The 15692-nt window shown below is 40.3% G+C and overlaps 1 protein-coding gene across 2 annotated transcripts in view; it reads left to right on the top strand.

Annotated features, from left to right (window-relative positions):
- Positions 1-15692, top strand: part of ADCY5 (adenylate cyclase 5) — a gene marked incomplete at its 5' end in the record, with an annotated part of 220279 nt that overhangs the window by 123506 nt on the left and 81081 nt on the right. For both annotated transcript variants that reach the window (XM_082314450.1, XM_082314449.1), the window contains 2 exons: positions 5868-6017; positions 11066-11187. In XM_082314450.1, coding sequence (XP_082170576.1) covers positions 5868-6017; positions 11066-11187 — 272 coding nt within the window. The remainder of the gene's footprint in view (positions 1-5867; positions 6018-11065; positions 11188-15692) is intronic.

The following is a 15692-nucleotide window of genomic DNA, read 5'->3' as shown; positions in this document are numbered from 1 at the left end:
TCTCAACATCAACTGAAGAGGTTTGCTGCAGATCTAGAGCACCACTCTAATAAATTCTGCTACTTTGGGATCATTAAATTATACTATGACTTAGGGAAGCATTTAAATTTTCAGAGCTGGCTTCAGTAGCACTAGTCACGTGCATAAAGCGCACTTAGAGAAGTCTTTGGAAGATAGTGGCTGTAACCAGTTTTCTGTTCTGCTCGAGATCCGTGTAAGTGGTTGCTGCACAGAGGCAGCAGAACAGAAAGGGAAGGCACCATATAGCAACTTCAGAAAATTTGGTTTTAGACTCTGGTGTATTGATGTAGTCTTTTGTTGTTGCAGTTATTTCAAGTACTCAGTAAAAGTACTTGTCACATTTAAAATAAAAAACTCCTCCTAATTTCTTCACTAGCACTTATCCTGTTCTTTACTGGCCATACACTGGGAGAAGACCATATGACTGTAGTTGTTTGATTATCTTTCTACCATAATCTGCAAGTTTTCACTATCTTAGTACTCTGCTAGTTGTAGCTCTGGGAAATGAAAGATGCTGTTGTATATACAGCACGAATACATGAGTAATTTGATCTTGGAGCCAGCTGATGTTGTCTTTCGTTTTAATTTTCATTATGCCTTTGGCTCTGTAGCTGCTCTGATTTTTTTGTTAGATAGTAGTATATAAAGAGGCAATAGAGGGTTAATTGCTGTTCAGGGAAAGTGTCTAAAAAACAACACCAGCTATACCTTAAAACAACAACATATTTTCATAATGTTTGTACTTTTTTGTCTTCAGAATTTATCCATACTTCCAATTCAGGATTGAATGCATAGGTGCTATAGAAATATCTTGGATAGTTAGAGCTTTTTAGTCCATCATATTTTAGTTCTTACATCATTTCAGGTAAGTATTAAAGACTGTATAATAATTTTTCATGGTTAAAAAAAGGAACTCTTGAAAGTAAAGCTAATTTCAGTGTCTGCCCCTGCAATTAATAATTGGACCAATTTGTCAATTCAGTATACAACCACTATGAAATGTAGTCTAGAAACTCAGTTGTTTTCTGCTTTTAACCTAGCTGTTGCACGGATAATAGATTTAACAAAAAATTTGCTACTGGATGAGTGTGCTGAGAGGTAGAAAGCAGCGGTAGAGCAGTGTCACACGCTGGAAAGAAGGGATCTGTAGTTTGTTGTTTGCTCTAGATTGTTTTGCATTACTTTTTAATCTCCATGTCTGTGCTTTCTTTCTCCTTGTGACAGTTTTACTGCCCTGCAGTAAAAGCTTAAAATGTAGTTGTTTTCAGAATGGGACTTTATGAAAATATCAAAACAATATTTTGATTTAAATGAAAAATAAATAGAAAAACAAAGTACTGCTTAGTGGTGTTGGAAACAAGCAGAGAATAGCCTAGTGCTGTGATCTCAGAACAGAAATAACCCTGAGCCTCTGCAAGAGAAGTGGACCAAAGCGGAGTAACTTGACAAAAAACAGAAGCTGTGATTTTTATAATAAGCGGTGATATTCTGAGGAATATGGCCCACCTTCTCATGTCAGTAGCCAGCCTTGTTTGCTCTGGCAGAGGCAGGGAACTAACAAAATTTATCTCAACGCTATCCCTCGTAAGCATGTTGTTGTCTCTTAATTACATATTGAATAGCATCTGGTGTTTGAAGAACAATTGAATAGAAGCACAGCAGGGAGAAGCATGGCAATATTGATGGAAGCTGATACTTTTTCTGCTTATGGTGGTCTGGAGGCTCTCCCCTGGTCACTGAGCCGTCCTGCTTCTTCCTCAGCCTGGCCTGAAACCCCCAAAACATCATGTTTGTAACAATAGTGTCAGGCCAAATGTAGCTCTTGATTTTGATTTTGTAATACCAGGTTTTCATAACTCCAAGAACATGTGGAACTAAGCTGTTTCCATCTCTCTCGTTTTTTCCTTCAGTTACCAAGGGAAAAAAATATTGAAAACAGTTTCCTGAGAGAGATTCAACAAAAGCATTGCAGTGCTCTGTTTGTGCGATGAAATCAAAGTGACTAGAAACTGTCTGGTCTGTTTTGTTGTCTGAGAATGAATGATCTATTATTTCGGTGGAACTAAGAACTTGCGGTGGTTTTTGAAAACCCGTCATAGTACATAGCTTTTCCTTAGGCACCGAATTATCTTTAAAGAATTCTGCCTCGCTAGCATCAGGATAATAGCATTTCTCTGCCACACGCAGATGCTGTAAGAGTAACCGTATTAGTTTATGAAATACTCAGATATGGCAATACTGCAGGCAGATTTAATAGCTTACCTAGGAGTTCTATGTAAGTGAAATAGTCTTTTATGAACTATTATTTTCCAAAATCAGAAAGGTAGGAATCTTCGTCGTCTAAATGTCTAGCTAGGCTGGGAGAGGAAATCAACTACAAAATAGACAACTATATTTTCCCATTGCCTTGAACAGCTCTTCAAGCACAGGTTGTCTGAAATAGTTGCCATAATATGTTTTTACTTTTCAGGCCATGGAGCTTAGGGAATCAGTTTTTTAATATCTACATCATCTCTTTCCTCCTGGGACTGAAGCTGGTTACCATAGCAAAATGGCAAGGAAGCTGATAAGCAAGTAGTACCATTTGGCAAACAGGATATAAATTTATTTTATTAAGACAGAGGACTGTGAAAAAAATTAATGAGATTAGAAATATTTTTCCTTTTTTTTGCTTTAATATATTTAAAAATACATGTGAAGGAAATTATTGTGAACAGATATTGAACAAAATGCTCTTGCTCACATTAATATTGTTGCTGCAAATAGTAGGAGCTTCAGTTTTAAATCTCTGCAGATCTTTGATACTTTCAACATTACACTGTAATTTCTCCCCTTAGGTTTCAGGGTGTTGCAAAGATACCATACTGTGAATTAAATGAGATTCTGCTTAACAGAATAAATACAGATGTCTGCGTCTGTCCCCTGCTACTTAAAAATTTCATTGCAATATAGTTTTTGTTCCTACTTGATGAAGCATGGTCATCTGAGTCTGTCTTGTAAATCAGTCTGTGAAGTCCCTTGGGTTTGTGTAAAATGACGTCAGTGAATGCTAAACAGTTAAATCGCTTTGCATTCCACAAACGTTATCAATAATGGCAAGTCTGATGGTGGTTTTTGTACTCTCCTTTGACAGTGTTGGTCTCGATGCCCAATATGAATCGCGTGCCTTGAACTCTACAGCTTGGCTATTTAAGGCATCGTCACAACAACAGTGTCTTCATGCATGGGCCCCACTGGGGGAACTTTTTGTTGGCCCCGAGATATACCCAAAAAGAGCTTGTTTTCAGGACGGAGGTGTTCCTCTTTTCTGCTCGGTTAACTCCTGATATGTTGCCTGCCATCTAAACTGTGTGTTGTCACCTGTTCTCGGTGGAAGAATTGACTCACTGTTTTGGGGAGTTTGTTCTGGATTTGTGCTATTGACTGTGAGTGAAATGAAGTCTCAGATTCTTGGGATTGAAAAAGAAAACTGCGTATTTCCTTAAAATCTTCTGCGTTCTCAGTTTTACCCATTTCAGATATATGATGTGTGCTTATGCTGTTTTATATGCCCTGACAAATTTTCCACTTACTGCACAGCTGAATAACTCTAATAGAGAGGATTTGGGAGTCGTCTTGTAATCCAGACATGCAAAAGATGCTATTTAGTGTTAACCCCTTGGAGCCCATAGTAACAGTATTGAACTTCTTGTAGAAGTGGTGTTCACAGGCTGTGAGTTGCAATCAGTGCAGCTGTGGAGCAGGAATCAGAGTAACTCCCAGGAAAACCCTATTTCTGCTCTCTTTTTAGGCTGTTTCTGCATTATAATAAGCACTAGTGTTTCTTTATACTATGGGGGGATTTTTCGTCCTTAAAAATTATTATTATCAGCAAAAAAATACCATCAAATGCCCATTGGATGCAGCACTGGGTTAGGGTAACTGGGCAGGATCTGGGTGGAAGTTCGCTGGTGTGTGATCAGCTTGGGGGAGAGATGGAGGACCTTGGATCTGGTAGGATCCAGCCAGCCTTAGAAAGAGCTGAATAAGAATATAATTGTGAAGGGAATGTGTGAGTTTAGGATCAGGGCTTATTTCTTGTTCGTGTGTATGACCTGCACCTTCAATAGCCCTGTCTCCGTCAAAGTGTAGACCCTTTGGATGGAGGGAGCAACCTGTAGGGGATGAGAATAGTTTCCTCCTTGGAAACCAGTTATCTGCAAATACATACAGCTGGCATTGATGCTAATCACCAGTGGGCATCTGTAACCTGCAGGTTGTTGTATTGTAGTATGATACATAAGTGTGGGAATTCACTGTGGCGACATAGCCCAAAACGCAGCACTTTGATGCAGCAGCTTGGGAGGTTGGAGTGTTGCCATCTACTGGCAGCTGTCCACAGAGAGGAGAAGTCCCTCAGCTGGATGTAGCTTAAGCGATTGCTTATTTTGAGCTGAAAGATGAGGTTTTTCTGCCTAAATCATGTTTCAAGGCAGAGTTGTTAATAAAATAATTGTCGCTGTCCTTAGCGCGTGGATGTAGTCAAAGAGTTAAGAGTAATCCCAGTGGCGTTTCTCAGAGAGGTTGTCACTCTTCGGGATGTGGGTCCATGTTTGACACAGGGGTGGCTCCTCTCTCCTGCACAGTGACCAAGTTGGCTTGGGGAGTCCTGAGCTCCCCCTGTGAGGTCGGGGCTTGAGGGGTGCCCTGCACCCCTCCCGCCCTTCAGAGCCTGGCCCTGTATTTTCAGGGAATAGGCTGGTCTGGAAATTACTTTTTTTTTTATTCTGCAGTAAAAAAGTAATAAAGGCGAAGGGTATATTTGGACTCATTAGGGAGTAGACCAAAGATCCCTATTTTTAAGAATCGTGCAGGTCTGACAGTCTTTCCCCCTAGAAGAGATGAGAGGTGTTTCAAATAAGCCTGTCCTCACAGGGAGATCCAGTACAGCTTGTGCAACTCTCAGAAAGTTACACTGTGACTGACCTCTGTCAGGGGAAATGTTTACATGATACCATCAGAAGTGGTTTTGAACATTTTGCATAAACCAAATGCCACCAATGGGCGTGGATTTTTTTTTTCCTTTTTATTAAAAAATAGTTGAGAAATAAAAGATTGCAGCACTAGTTTTCAGCAAAAGTTACGTGACTGCTTCCTTACTGAACATAACCCACGTGGCAGCAGAAGAGCTGTGTAGCTTTTCTTTCCTGCTTGTTCAGTCCAATATGCTTCAGACTTAACAACTCTTTCTTGTAGTCATGTTCACAGAAATATAAAAAATGTATTTTTTTTTAATCTAGTAACATAAAATTTTGAGTTGGAACTAGATGAAAAAAAATATTTCAGTTGCTCTTAAACCTTGTGAATACCAATATTTTCCTTTCAGTATTTTAAGCACTATTTCAAAATAATGGTTTAATGTATCTTTGATATGATTTCAAGCCAGATTATGTAGGTATACAAACATGGAAATATTTGTGTTCCTCTGTCAAATCTGTCTGCACAAGTCTTAGCTGACTCTTAGCTGACAGAGCAATGATGCATTTTTAGATAGATTTCTGTCACAGTAGTTCCAAGATACTGGATTACCAAAAGCAAGATTACAGAATTACCAGTGGAATTGTATGTTTTACCAGTGAAGTAATATACAGTGTTAAGAACATATATATCTGAGGCCGTATATGGAAGTTTTATATTTTAAAGACTAGAGAGGTAAAATACACTGGAATTAAGATCTTGCGGTTTAAGCGTGGCTTGGGTTAAGGAATCATGGAAGGGGCTGGGTTCTGGCTGGTGCTTTGTTACTGATGGCAGGTTTCCAAAGTGTAACCAAGTATTTTTCTCTTTTTTTCTTTCTTTTGTTGCAGCTGGTCTCCAATGTTCTCATCTTCTCCTGTACAAACATTGTAGGCGTGTGCACCCACTACCCAGCAGAGGTGTCCCAAAGACAGGCTTTCCAGGAGACCAGGGAATGCATACAAGCCAGGCTGCATTCTCAAAGGGAAAACCAGCAGCAGGTAAGAGCAACAGAGGGAAATAAAAAATGAAATTGCTGAAGCAGAATTAGCATGCAAATTGTTCCTGTAGGATGGGATTTGCAGGCCTCTTGCTTCTTGACTAATCCAAGCAAGAATAGGTTGATGGTAGAGGGCAGGATTTTTAAAGGTTTGAAAGAGAGCTCAGGGGAGTACTTCTTCCCCAGTAACCTGATGGACTTCTCCGCAGACATCGATAAATCCTGTGGTCTATGCTCTGCAGATTAAAATTACGCAGTACGCAGAGAGTCTGCCTAGTTTTTTTGCACCCATCATTGAAGCCACGTGTTGGATGCAGATGCAACACACAGGCTTCAGATTGACCCTCTTTGTAAGGCCAAAGGGTGGTGTGTTTGTCAGCAAAGCCACTGCCAACAGGTAGCTGTAAGGTGGGTTTCAAAAGTGAAAGGTAAAAATTGGTCCACAGAACATACTGTCCCTTGATGCCTCTGAAGAGGGTCCTCTTTCTGCCTTTCCCAAAGGTTCCTACCTGCTTGCATACCTCTGTATACCTTATAGGTCTCAAGTGAATTGTATTTGTTCAAAAAGTAAGATTTATCACCAACTTTGATGGTTTTTTGCTATAAAAAGACCTGTTGCTGCCAGCATACAGCCTGGTCGTCAAGGGTACCAAAGGTATCCACTCCCCTGATTCATTTGTGGATTCTCTTGCAACGAATGTCTTGTGTCGTCGGAATTAGATACAAAAGACCTTTTGGGGCAGCTTGACTATTCCCTTACTAACACCCATCTCTGCCCTGCAGTGCATCTCGTAGTGGTCTATCCAGTCCAATTTGAAATGAATCATGAATAGCGGCTTCCACTCTTCCCTTGGGATATATCTCAGAGCTTGGTTGTGGGTTTGGGGAAGAGATCAGGGGAATGAATCAACTGGAGTGTCTTTGCATCTCTGTGGCAACACAGCTTAATTTTCCCTCATGTCTCAGTCCATCTGCATCTATGGATTTGTCTTTTAGCAGTGTTTCATGAGGTATTTCTGGCTGATACACTTGCTGTTTAACCCTTAGTGTACACATGCTTTATTTTGATAGTATATGTATGAAAATGAGATTCACGCTCAAGGCTCCTTTTTCCTTTGTAACGAATGTAGTCTCAGAAAGATGAAATGAACAGCCGCTCCTCCTTCCACACCCTGAATGGAGGAAAGGATTGAGCCAAGAAAGTACCCCATTTTACTTACTGATTACAGCTCTGTCCTCCCTGCTGAGAGACTGCCTTAGCGACATGGCCCAAATGCTTGTGCTGTTCTGGAATTAGCAGCTTCTGTGTCGGAAGCAGTTCATGAAAAAAAGCCCTGACAAATGCCCTAGCTTCATGCCTTTTTCTTTTCGCCCTCCACAGAAGGTACTATACCATACAGAAGAAAGCCAGGACATCAGAAAAACATGGGTCGAAGCCAGTGATATAGAGGTACCCTCCAGTACTTCCAGCACTAACTGTGGGTCCTGGCAGCTGGGAACTCCTAATAAGATTATTTGCTGCTACAGCCTGCACCGACATTGATCTCCAGGTTCAGTTCAGATGCATCCCTATGCATAATGCATTGAGATAATCTTGAGGTGACAGCAGACACAAGTAAGGGCAGCTCAGCCTGCATCTGGGAGAGCCAGTCTCCAAACAGAGGTGGAAGGAAAGAAAACTGCACAGCCCAACACTGTTATCATTGCTTGCCTGTTTCTGGAGATCTGATGGTGCTCCTGTGTGCTGTTCTCTGTTAAAGGCAGGCAGATTATCTCCAGCAAAGGAATATGTATTTTCCTTTATTAAACATCTACAAGCACCCAAAATTAGCAAGAAAGTAAATAAAAATCCAGAATGTCCCATGCAGAAGAGAGACTTCTTATGATTTCATTATTTGAGATAACCTAGGGCAGAGCCATAACAGGAATCACTGTTGCTTGCCCAGAATAAAATACTCTTGGATGAAAAAATAGGTGTTCTCCACAATCTGTAGTGAGCAAATACTTAGGATTTGAGTAAGACATGGGTTATCGGGACTGAACAGTTTTACTTCTAGCATTTCTTGTCTTTTGTCTCTGAAAAGAGTTATTAAACCTGAGGACAAATGGATAGTCATAAGACATTAAATATTTGTAGTGCTTTGGGGTCATCTTGGGAGAGTATGACATAAATAGTTAAAATTCCTATGTAGTGCAGAGTTGTTGTAGGGATGTGTGGCCCCACGTATACATATATCTATGTGTACGTGTGTAAACAGAGTAGATCTTTATTGTACTCTTTCATGTGTGCCTATTCTAGAGACTAGTGCTCCTCAGGATGCATTTGTTTAATGTATAATTCAGTGGAACTATACTTGCATCTTATTTTGAAGTGAGAATTATATATTAATTTGCTCTTGTTTTTTTTATCAGGTCAGAATGCTGCCTTGTTATACTTGTAAAACAGCAGTCCCAGTCACCTCGCTGGTGCATAATAAGTGATTTTACAGTGAGGGCTGCAGTACTTTCTAGTCATTATAGCAAAATGAAAATTGTACTCTAGTGGAGACTTTAATTTCTGTGCTCCATTTGAAATAAAACATGGGGATTTTGTTGTTTTGAAGGTCTTTTCACATGGCTGGTGCTTTGCTTGTTGTACTTGTTACAGCCTCCTCCTGTTAGCTTTAGAGGTTATTTTCAGTGATTGTGATGCTCCCAACAAACAGAATAAAGATAATGCCCAGCTCTGTAACATGGCTCAGCTTCCTAATTAGTTGCTGCATGAAGGGATGTTGTGCTACATGCATTTGTTTCACTTGATAAGCCTATCTTATTCCCCAGTTGGTGATAGTTCAGATCTGGAGATCTCAAGTGTCTTGAAAATATTGGTGATTTAATCTGGCAAGTGCCTATGGTGTCAGGAAGAGTAGGGCTGGGGGCTCTCAAGCAAAAGTTACACAGAAATGTATGCAAAAATCTCTTGGAGTACTAGTAAGAGAAACTCCGTCCCCTGAATGTGTCCCTATTTTGCAAGCAAGTAAAAAAACTCATCCCTTCTCGCTCGTGCGCCTACAGGGAATGTTCCAAACCTGCGGGCGCCCCTGAACCTTCCATTAAGCTCCAAGTTATTTAGAGGATGTGTAAAATCACACGTAAAATAGCAGCTTTCACACATTCTAGGATGCCTATTATAATATGCAAATGACAACAGCATACACACCAGTTACTCTGGAAAGCATACAAATGTGTTGTGCTTGTGTGCTCAAGGAGTACACTAATAGCTGACAGAAGCCTGAGGACATGTGAATGATTCATGATCTTTTTTAAAAAGAAATGTGAATGTGTAACTGTTAGCACCTGCCGTATGCTAGTGAAGGTGAGAGTACTTTAAAAAACAAGTACCTTGTGAGGACTGCTGCAGTTTTGAGCAGAGGAGATAGAAATCCCTCTAACAGATCTTCTTCTGTGTTATTACTACCTCTTCAGAGACTGGAGGCAAGAATCAATCTCTTTAAGGTACACATTGAAGGGGGAAAAAAAGGAAATACTGGGCAGTGCCACAGACTATAAAATGTCTCATTGCATGCTGAGCCCATTTCCAATGAATTAATCTTCCTCTGGTTCCCCCAAAGTTTCTCTCTCTCCTTAGAGGAAGAGATAAATGGGGAACTTTCAGTTAAAACTAGGAATTAGAAACCAGGAATGTGCCTCTAACTATACTATGGGCAAGAGGTTTGGTGATGTGAGTAATTAGTACAGGATCACTGACCCCTCTGACTCAGGACTACGTCTGAGCCCTAGTGTTCCCTGTGTTGTTGAGAATTAATGAGCTGTTAGATGAGGTTAGGGACCTTCATTTATGCCACATTGTGTCTGTGTCGTCGGGAAGGAAGGCCTTTTTCTTCCCTCTGCTCACTGCAGGTAAAGAAAAATAATAAAGACGAGAGCGGCACAAGCTTTTGGGATTCTTCAGCTATTCCAGAGCACTGCCTGCTGGTTGGACCACAGCGGAGCTGATCCCAAAGGAGATGCTCCCCACCTTCTTCAGCCACAGCAAAAACTTCTCTTAAATTGAGCGGGGTGTGAGTGGGAATAAAATAAAGGTCTGGGCAGAATTTCTCAGGTGTGATTCCTGAAATACGCAAATGCATCCCTGGGCCGCATATTACCTGCAGATGTAAATTCTATAGCTTCTGCATGAAATTGCCACCAAATTTAGACGAATAACAAGCACTGGCTTTTGTGTGAGTTTTTAGGAAAATTACCAGAAAGTCAGCATTTTGTCATGTAACTAATTTTTGCCTAACATGCAAGACTATATACAGAACGGCTTACAAAATGATGTTATGAAAGTCACATTAAAGCTATTATCAGTAAATAAAAGTGCCAAGTGAGGGCGGAGAGCCGTGAATTGTTAATGGCAGAGGTGGTTATTGAAAATACTCTTGTAGGTGAGTGGGTGGGTTTACAGGTCTTAATGCAATTGGGCACTAATAGCGGGTTTAAGTGTAGAAGTATAATGCCGCATTGTATAGTTGGGCTAACTTTTCATTCTAGTTTTATCAGGGCATTTTTAGCTGCTAAGAACAGGTTTGTGCCTGTTGGGAGAATGTGCTTAGGAAAGGAAAGAATTGTAAATGGTGTGCAAGGGTGTTGGGGTATCAGTCCTCTGGTGTTATGTGAAGGAGGACTTCATGGTGGTATGGAGAGGCTGTGTGGGAGGTCAGACAGTATCGTTTGTCAGAGTCCTTCCAAGAATGGTGCACGGGCACGTTTTGAGTTGCATGGCTCGTTCATTTGCAAGAAATGGCAACCATGAATCACAAGCCCAGTGCAGCTGGGATGAAAAATCATTTTTTCTTCTAAAATCATTGAATTCTTATTGTGGGGTTGGGACAGAATTGCATATGACTTGTTAGGGGATCAGCTGCTGGGTTTGTGGAGACCATTTCGCTTGGTTGTACTCATCTCTCACCAAACTGATGACTCATTTCTCCCCAGTAAGGAGCAAAGTGTGTTTGTTAACTGGGCAGCAGGTGTTTTAATTGGTTCATCTGTCTGACTCCACAGGAGCGTCTCCTGCTCTCTGTACTTCCTCGACATGTTGCCATGGAGATGAAAGCTGACATTAATGCCAAACAGGAAGATATGATGTTTCATAAGATCTACATCCAGAAGCATGACAATGTCAGGTAAGAACAGCAGCCCATCTCCCAGCTGCTGGGGTGGAGGGACCCTCCTAGTGCTTGGCACTTAACACCCAGGGACGAAAATGGCAGCGACACATAATCCAAAATAAGGGTAAAGACTTTAAAGTGTCACCAGTTGACTTCTGAAAGTTTGTTTATAGGATGGGAAGAGGATTGCCACATTCCTGCAACATCTTCCTTTGAGAAGCAACTTTAACCGATCTCTTTCCTTAGATTTTTTTTTTCCCTTCCTTTTCTGGAGTGAGTCTTAGTGATTTTAAGAAGCTGGTGTATTTGGGTTTAGTTATTTTTTGACAGTTACAAGCACCCTTCTGATAAGCTATGATGGGATGCAAGTTAAAGACTGGCAACACTTTCCCATGGTGTGAATTGCAGAGCCCAGCTGAGGATAAGATCACCTGCCAGTTTGGAATTACAGGCAGGGAGTCTGTTACGGACAGCCGTTGGCACCTGCTCGGTCGCCCAGCAATGTGTTGCTCCTTGGTCTACCTGCATGAGCGGAAGAAATCAATATGCAATCTCTGGCAAATCATGCAAAATCAAACCCAGTCCGTTTTGCTGGGGTAGTCCAGCCCCATGAGCTTCTGAACATCACCAGGTTCCCACTGTCTACTTCCCAGGGAAGAGGCAATAACGTAGTACTTTAGTTGCTTGATATCTTTATGGGCTGCGGTTACAAAGTTAAGTTTAACTTAACCTTGATGCATTTTACCTCTGCTGTTGAATCTGACCTCTTTGGGGATCACTCATGTCTCTGCTAAGCCAGGTCCTGGAACTGTGTAACAGCTCTGTCAGTCTGTAAATACTTCTACTGAGACACAGGAACTGGGGACAGAGAGCTCCCTTCTTCCCCTCTCCGTTTCCCCTTCCAACAAGAGGGTTTGCTGTAAACTGCTTGTGTAGCCTTCTCTCTTACGTAGCTTGAGGTATGTTGGTGAATTACATTTTCTGATACTTGGTGCTCAACAAATAAAAGTGGATTTCTTACATCTCTAGTATACTGCACCCTGCATAATCTCCAATAGATGATGGGTGAAATTCACATGAAATTCTGAAGCATTTGAAGACATTTCCTTAGCATTGAGGGTAGGGGGGGAGGTAATGTACAAGCAGAGAACTGGGGGAAGGTTGCTCACTGTTGAACGTAGAGCCTGATATAAAACTCACTGAAATCAGGGCAACTCTGTGTGCTGGCTCGGATGGACTTCAGTCCTTCATATTTTGCTTGTGGTGGCTCAGTAAATGGATAAAGATCCACCAGCAATACTGAAGACAAAAAACATTATCAGATATCAAAGACTATAATGGTTCAGTGAGGAAAAATAAAGAATATACATATGGTGATGAAGGTGAGGGGAAGAGGGTGTCCAGAGTACCCTCAGCAAAGTACGTGCTAGAGTAGATGAGGTTAGGTTTGTATCTTTACATTCATTTTTTCCTTAATAGCACTGAGCTTGTTCAAGAAGGTGTGTAAATTTTTTGTGATAGATGCTGTTTGTGAATTTTCTTAATAGAGAAATTACTTTTTTCCAGTACTCAAAGGTCAGCTTGACATTAAAACGGAATGCAATTTATTAGATATAACATGAGACTAGTCAGTATGGTATTGTAGTTTTTCACATCAATGTCCATATGTCATTATTTGCAGGTTTGAAAGTTGTTCAGTACAGTCAAATCTTAGTAAAGGTGATAACCTCTTTAAGATGATACTTATTTGAAATTTTAACTATATCACTAAATAAACAAAAATGAAATAATAATAAGCTAAATATACAAAAGAACAATTTTAAAGGCAGAGGGGAACCTGACAGAACGATTATGATGGGAAAAAATAGCCCAAAGATAATGGCTGGCATGGAGACGTAGAGATCTCAAAAAATAAAACAAGAAGTGATGCATGACCCAGAGTAGAGAAAGAGAAAACAGTTTCCTATGATTTTCAGTTATGGCTGTGAAGTAACATGAAAGGTGAAACATGGATACATAAATGGGTATATGCTCCAATCGGTTCCTTGGACTGTCCTGATGGCTAGCTAACAGGAAGCTTGCAAACATTTAGTTTCCACATCTTGCGTATTTATTGAATAATATGAACATTTCCATAACAGATTATCTTCCGCAGCCTAAAAGTAATTTTAACTTTGTTCCTCATGGTAATGAGTGTTTAGGAATCAAGCCCTTGCAGGTGCTGACTGTCTCCAGTGCAAAGCGAGGCTGAGGTCTCAAAAGATCTTGCAAAGGGAAACAAATGGTATCTTCCTCAAAGTATGGACTTTGTTGCCTGTGCCTATGAGGTCCTAAATCAAAGCCCACTGAGATCATGGAAAAGGCTGGAAAAGGGAGATAAGAAATATGAATAAAATAGTATATGCACTGAGAGCAAATAGAAGGTAACTTAGGAACATCTCATCTTCATGTACTTTAGGGAAATGAATAACTAAGTACGAATATTGAAAAAAGGAAACGTAGTTTGGAACAAATGAGTCATTTCACACTAGGAGTTCAGCATGGAGGCTTTGCTCTTGCCTGGGTACACTGAAACCACCTCTAGTGGGAATGACTGCGGATGATTTTGAAGCATTTACATGCACACAGGAACACACTGGTGGTGGGGGGTAGCTTCTCGATGTGGATTAATGAACTGGCTCAATAAAAGCGAGCGTGCTCTTTACTTTTCATGGGGAAATGCGCAAGGGGAGGCTTTTGAGATGAGAACGCTCCAAGCAATTCTGTTTTGTTTTTGTCAGTATTCAAAAATGTCATAAGATCTAAGTTTTTATGAGCTAAAGGTTATTGTGTCAAGGCAATTGAGAAGTATGTGAAGTCAGTGCAAGGGTGCTGTGCCCAGCCATTGAATCTGGCTTCCTGTCGATGATTTATGAGCAGGAGCATTTCCTCTGTGGTTCGTAGAAGTGGGAAGGTCTGTGTGTCTGCACAGAGGTGTGGGTTTCCCTCCTCCATCGGCTGTATCCAGCGATTCTTTTTTCCTGCTCTCCCAGATTAGTTAAAACAGTAGATTATAAATGAAAGTGTAATGGATGGGAATTACCATTAGCTATTGATTTAAAAGTTTGATTGCCGTTGTAATGCCTGGAGCCTGAGATCTTCACTTCTACTGGATCTTGAGGGTGAGGTTGCTCACTGATTTCACAGTCAACGTGGAAATAATGAGTCTCACTGACACTGGAGGTTTCCATCCAGCCAAGTTTAACTTTGGCCCTTTGAACGCGGGAGGCGCAGGAGCACAGCCTCCTGCACTTAGCCTGGTTTGACATTTTGTGTGCGAGAAGTGGTTTACTAAATTCTGTTCCAGACAAGATTAAATATTTTAATTTTCAGGGATGATTGGGTCTGGGCTTTTGGGACCACCTCTAATTTTAATTAAAAAACAAACCCAAAGCATTCTACCAGCAGAAAATGTTATTCTAAAATTATGTGAAGTTAACTGCGTGGGGTATTTTTTTCTGTTTTAAAATGAGTAGTCTTTAAATGACCAGTTCTGCTGTGATATGCTTGGGTTTAGATACTAAGTTACATGCTTCTTTTTTTCTTTTAAAAAAGGTTACATGCTGCTTTTTTTTTTTTTTTTTTAAGATGTTAATTTAAAACCTATGCAGAAAAGACATCTTCCTCAGGTGCCAGTAGTAGGTCTGTAAAACACAGTCATGACCCTTTAATAAGGGGCAGTTCTGCCATGATATTGCTTACTGTGTTACACTTCTCTTAGAGGGTGGGTTATCTCTCTGTTCAGGGAAAGATGATGTTTTTATGCAAAATACAGTGGTCTTTCTGACCTGAATGGGTAAAAGCAAATCTTTTTAGAGCCTTATCAGGACTTCCTGTGAATGAGTTCATAATCTCGTGCTTATTGTTATGGAAAGTAAAGTTCAGAGACTAATTTATCCACAATGAAAATATAATTTCCTGTCGTTTTTTTGCAGCAAAATTTGTTTCAGGATTATGTTCTTCTGAAGAATTTAGGGTGATTATGAAACTAAGATCAAGAGGTTTGGGGTTAATACATTCTTTTTTTGATGCAAACGAGCAGAACCTTTTAACAGAGAATGCAACTGTTTCCCATCCTGATTTATTGAATGAGAAGTAACTTTGACAAATCCAGAACCTTAGAGCGTGATTTGACCTTTCCCACATGTGTGTGTTAAATATAAAGTCTATTGTCAAATGCAATCAGGAAAGGAGTTCCCAAGACTATGCAAGTAATTTTGGATAAACAACAAGGTGAATTATGTAACTAAATTGGTTCACGTTATCATGAATGAGATTATGTCTGATAGACAAACCCTAAAATACACATAGATAATATTGTTTATCTATCATGCTTCCCAGGCAGAGTTTTAAATGTTTTACATTACTATTGCTATATATAGTATCTCACTGCAATGATAATGGCTTTAATGTTATCTAGGTTTGGCCAAATATAGTAATCTCTGTGCTATAAAAAGAGGTTTGAAGTCCTCTGTGAAGGG

Source organism: Platalea leucorodia (genome assembly GCF_965183815.1).
Source record: "Platalea leucorodia genome assembly, chromosome: 5".
Classification (NCBI taxonomy): domain Eukaryota; kingdom Metazoa; phylum Chordata; class Aves; order Pelecaniformes; family Threskiornithidae; genus Platalea; species Platalea leucorodia.
Note: the sequence above shows the minus strand (reverse complement) of the source record. Positions and strands in the feature narration are given on the sequence as shown.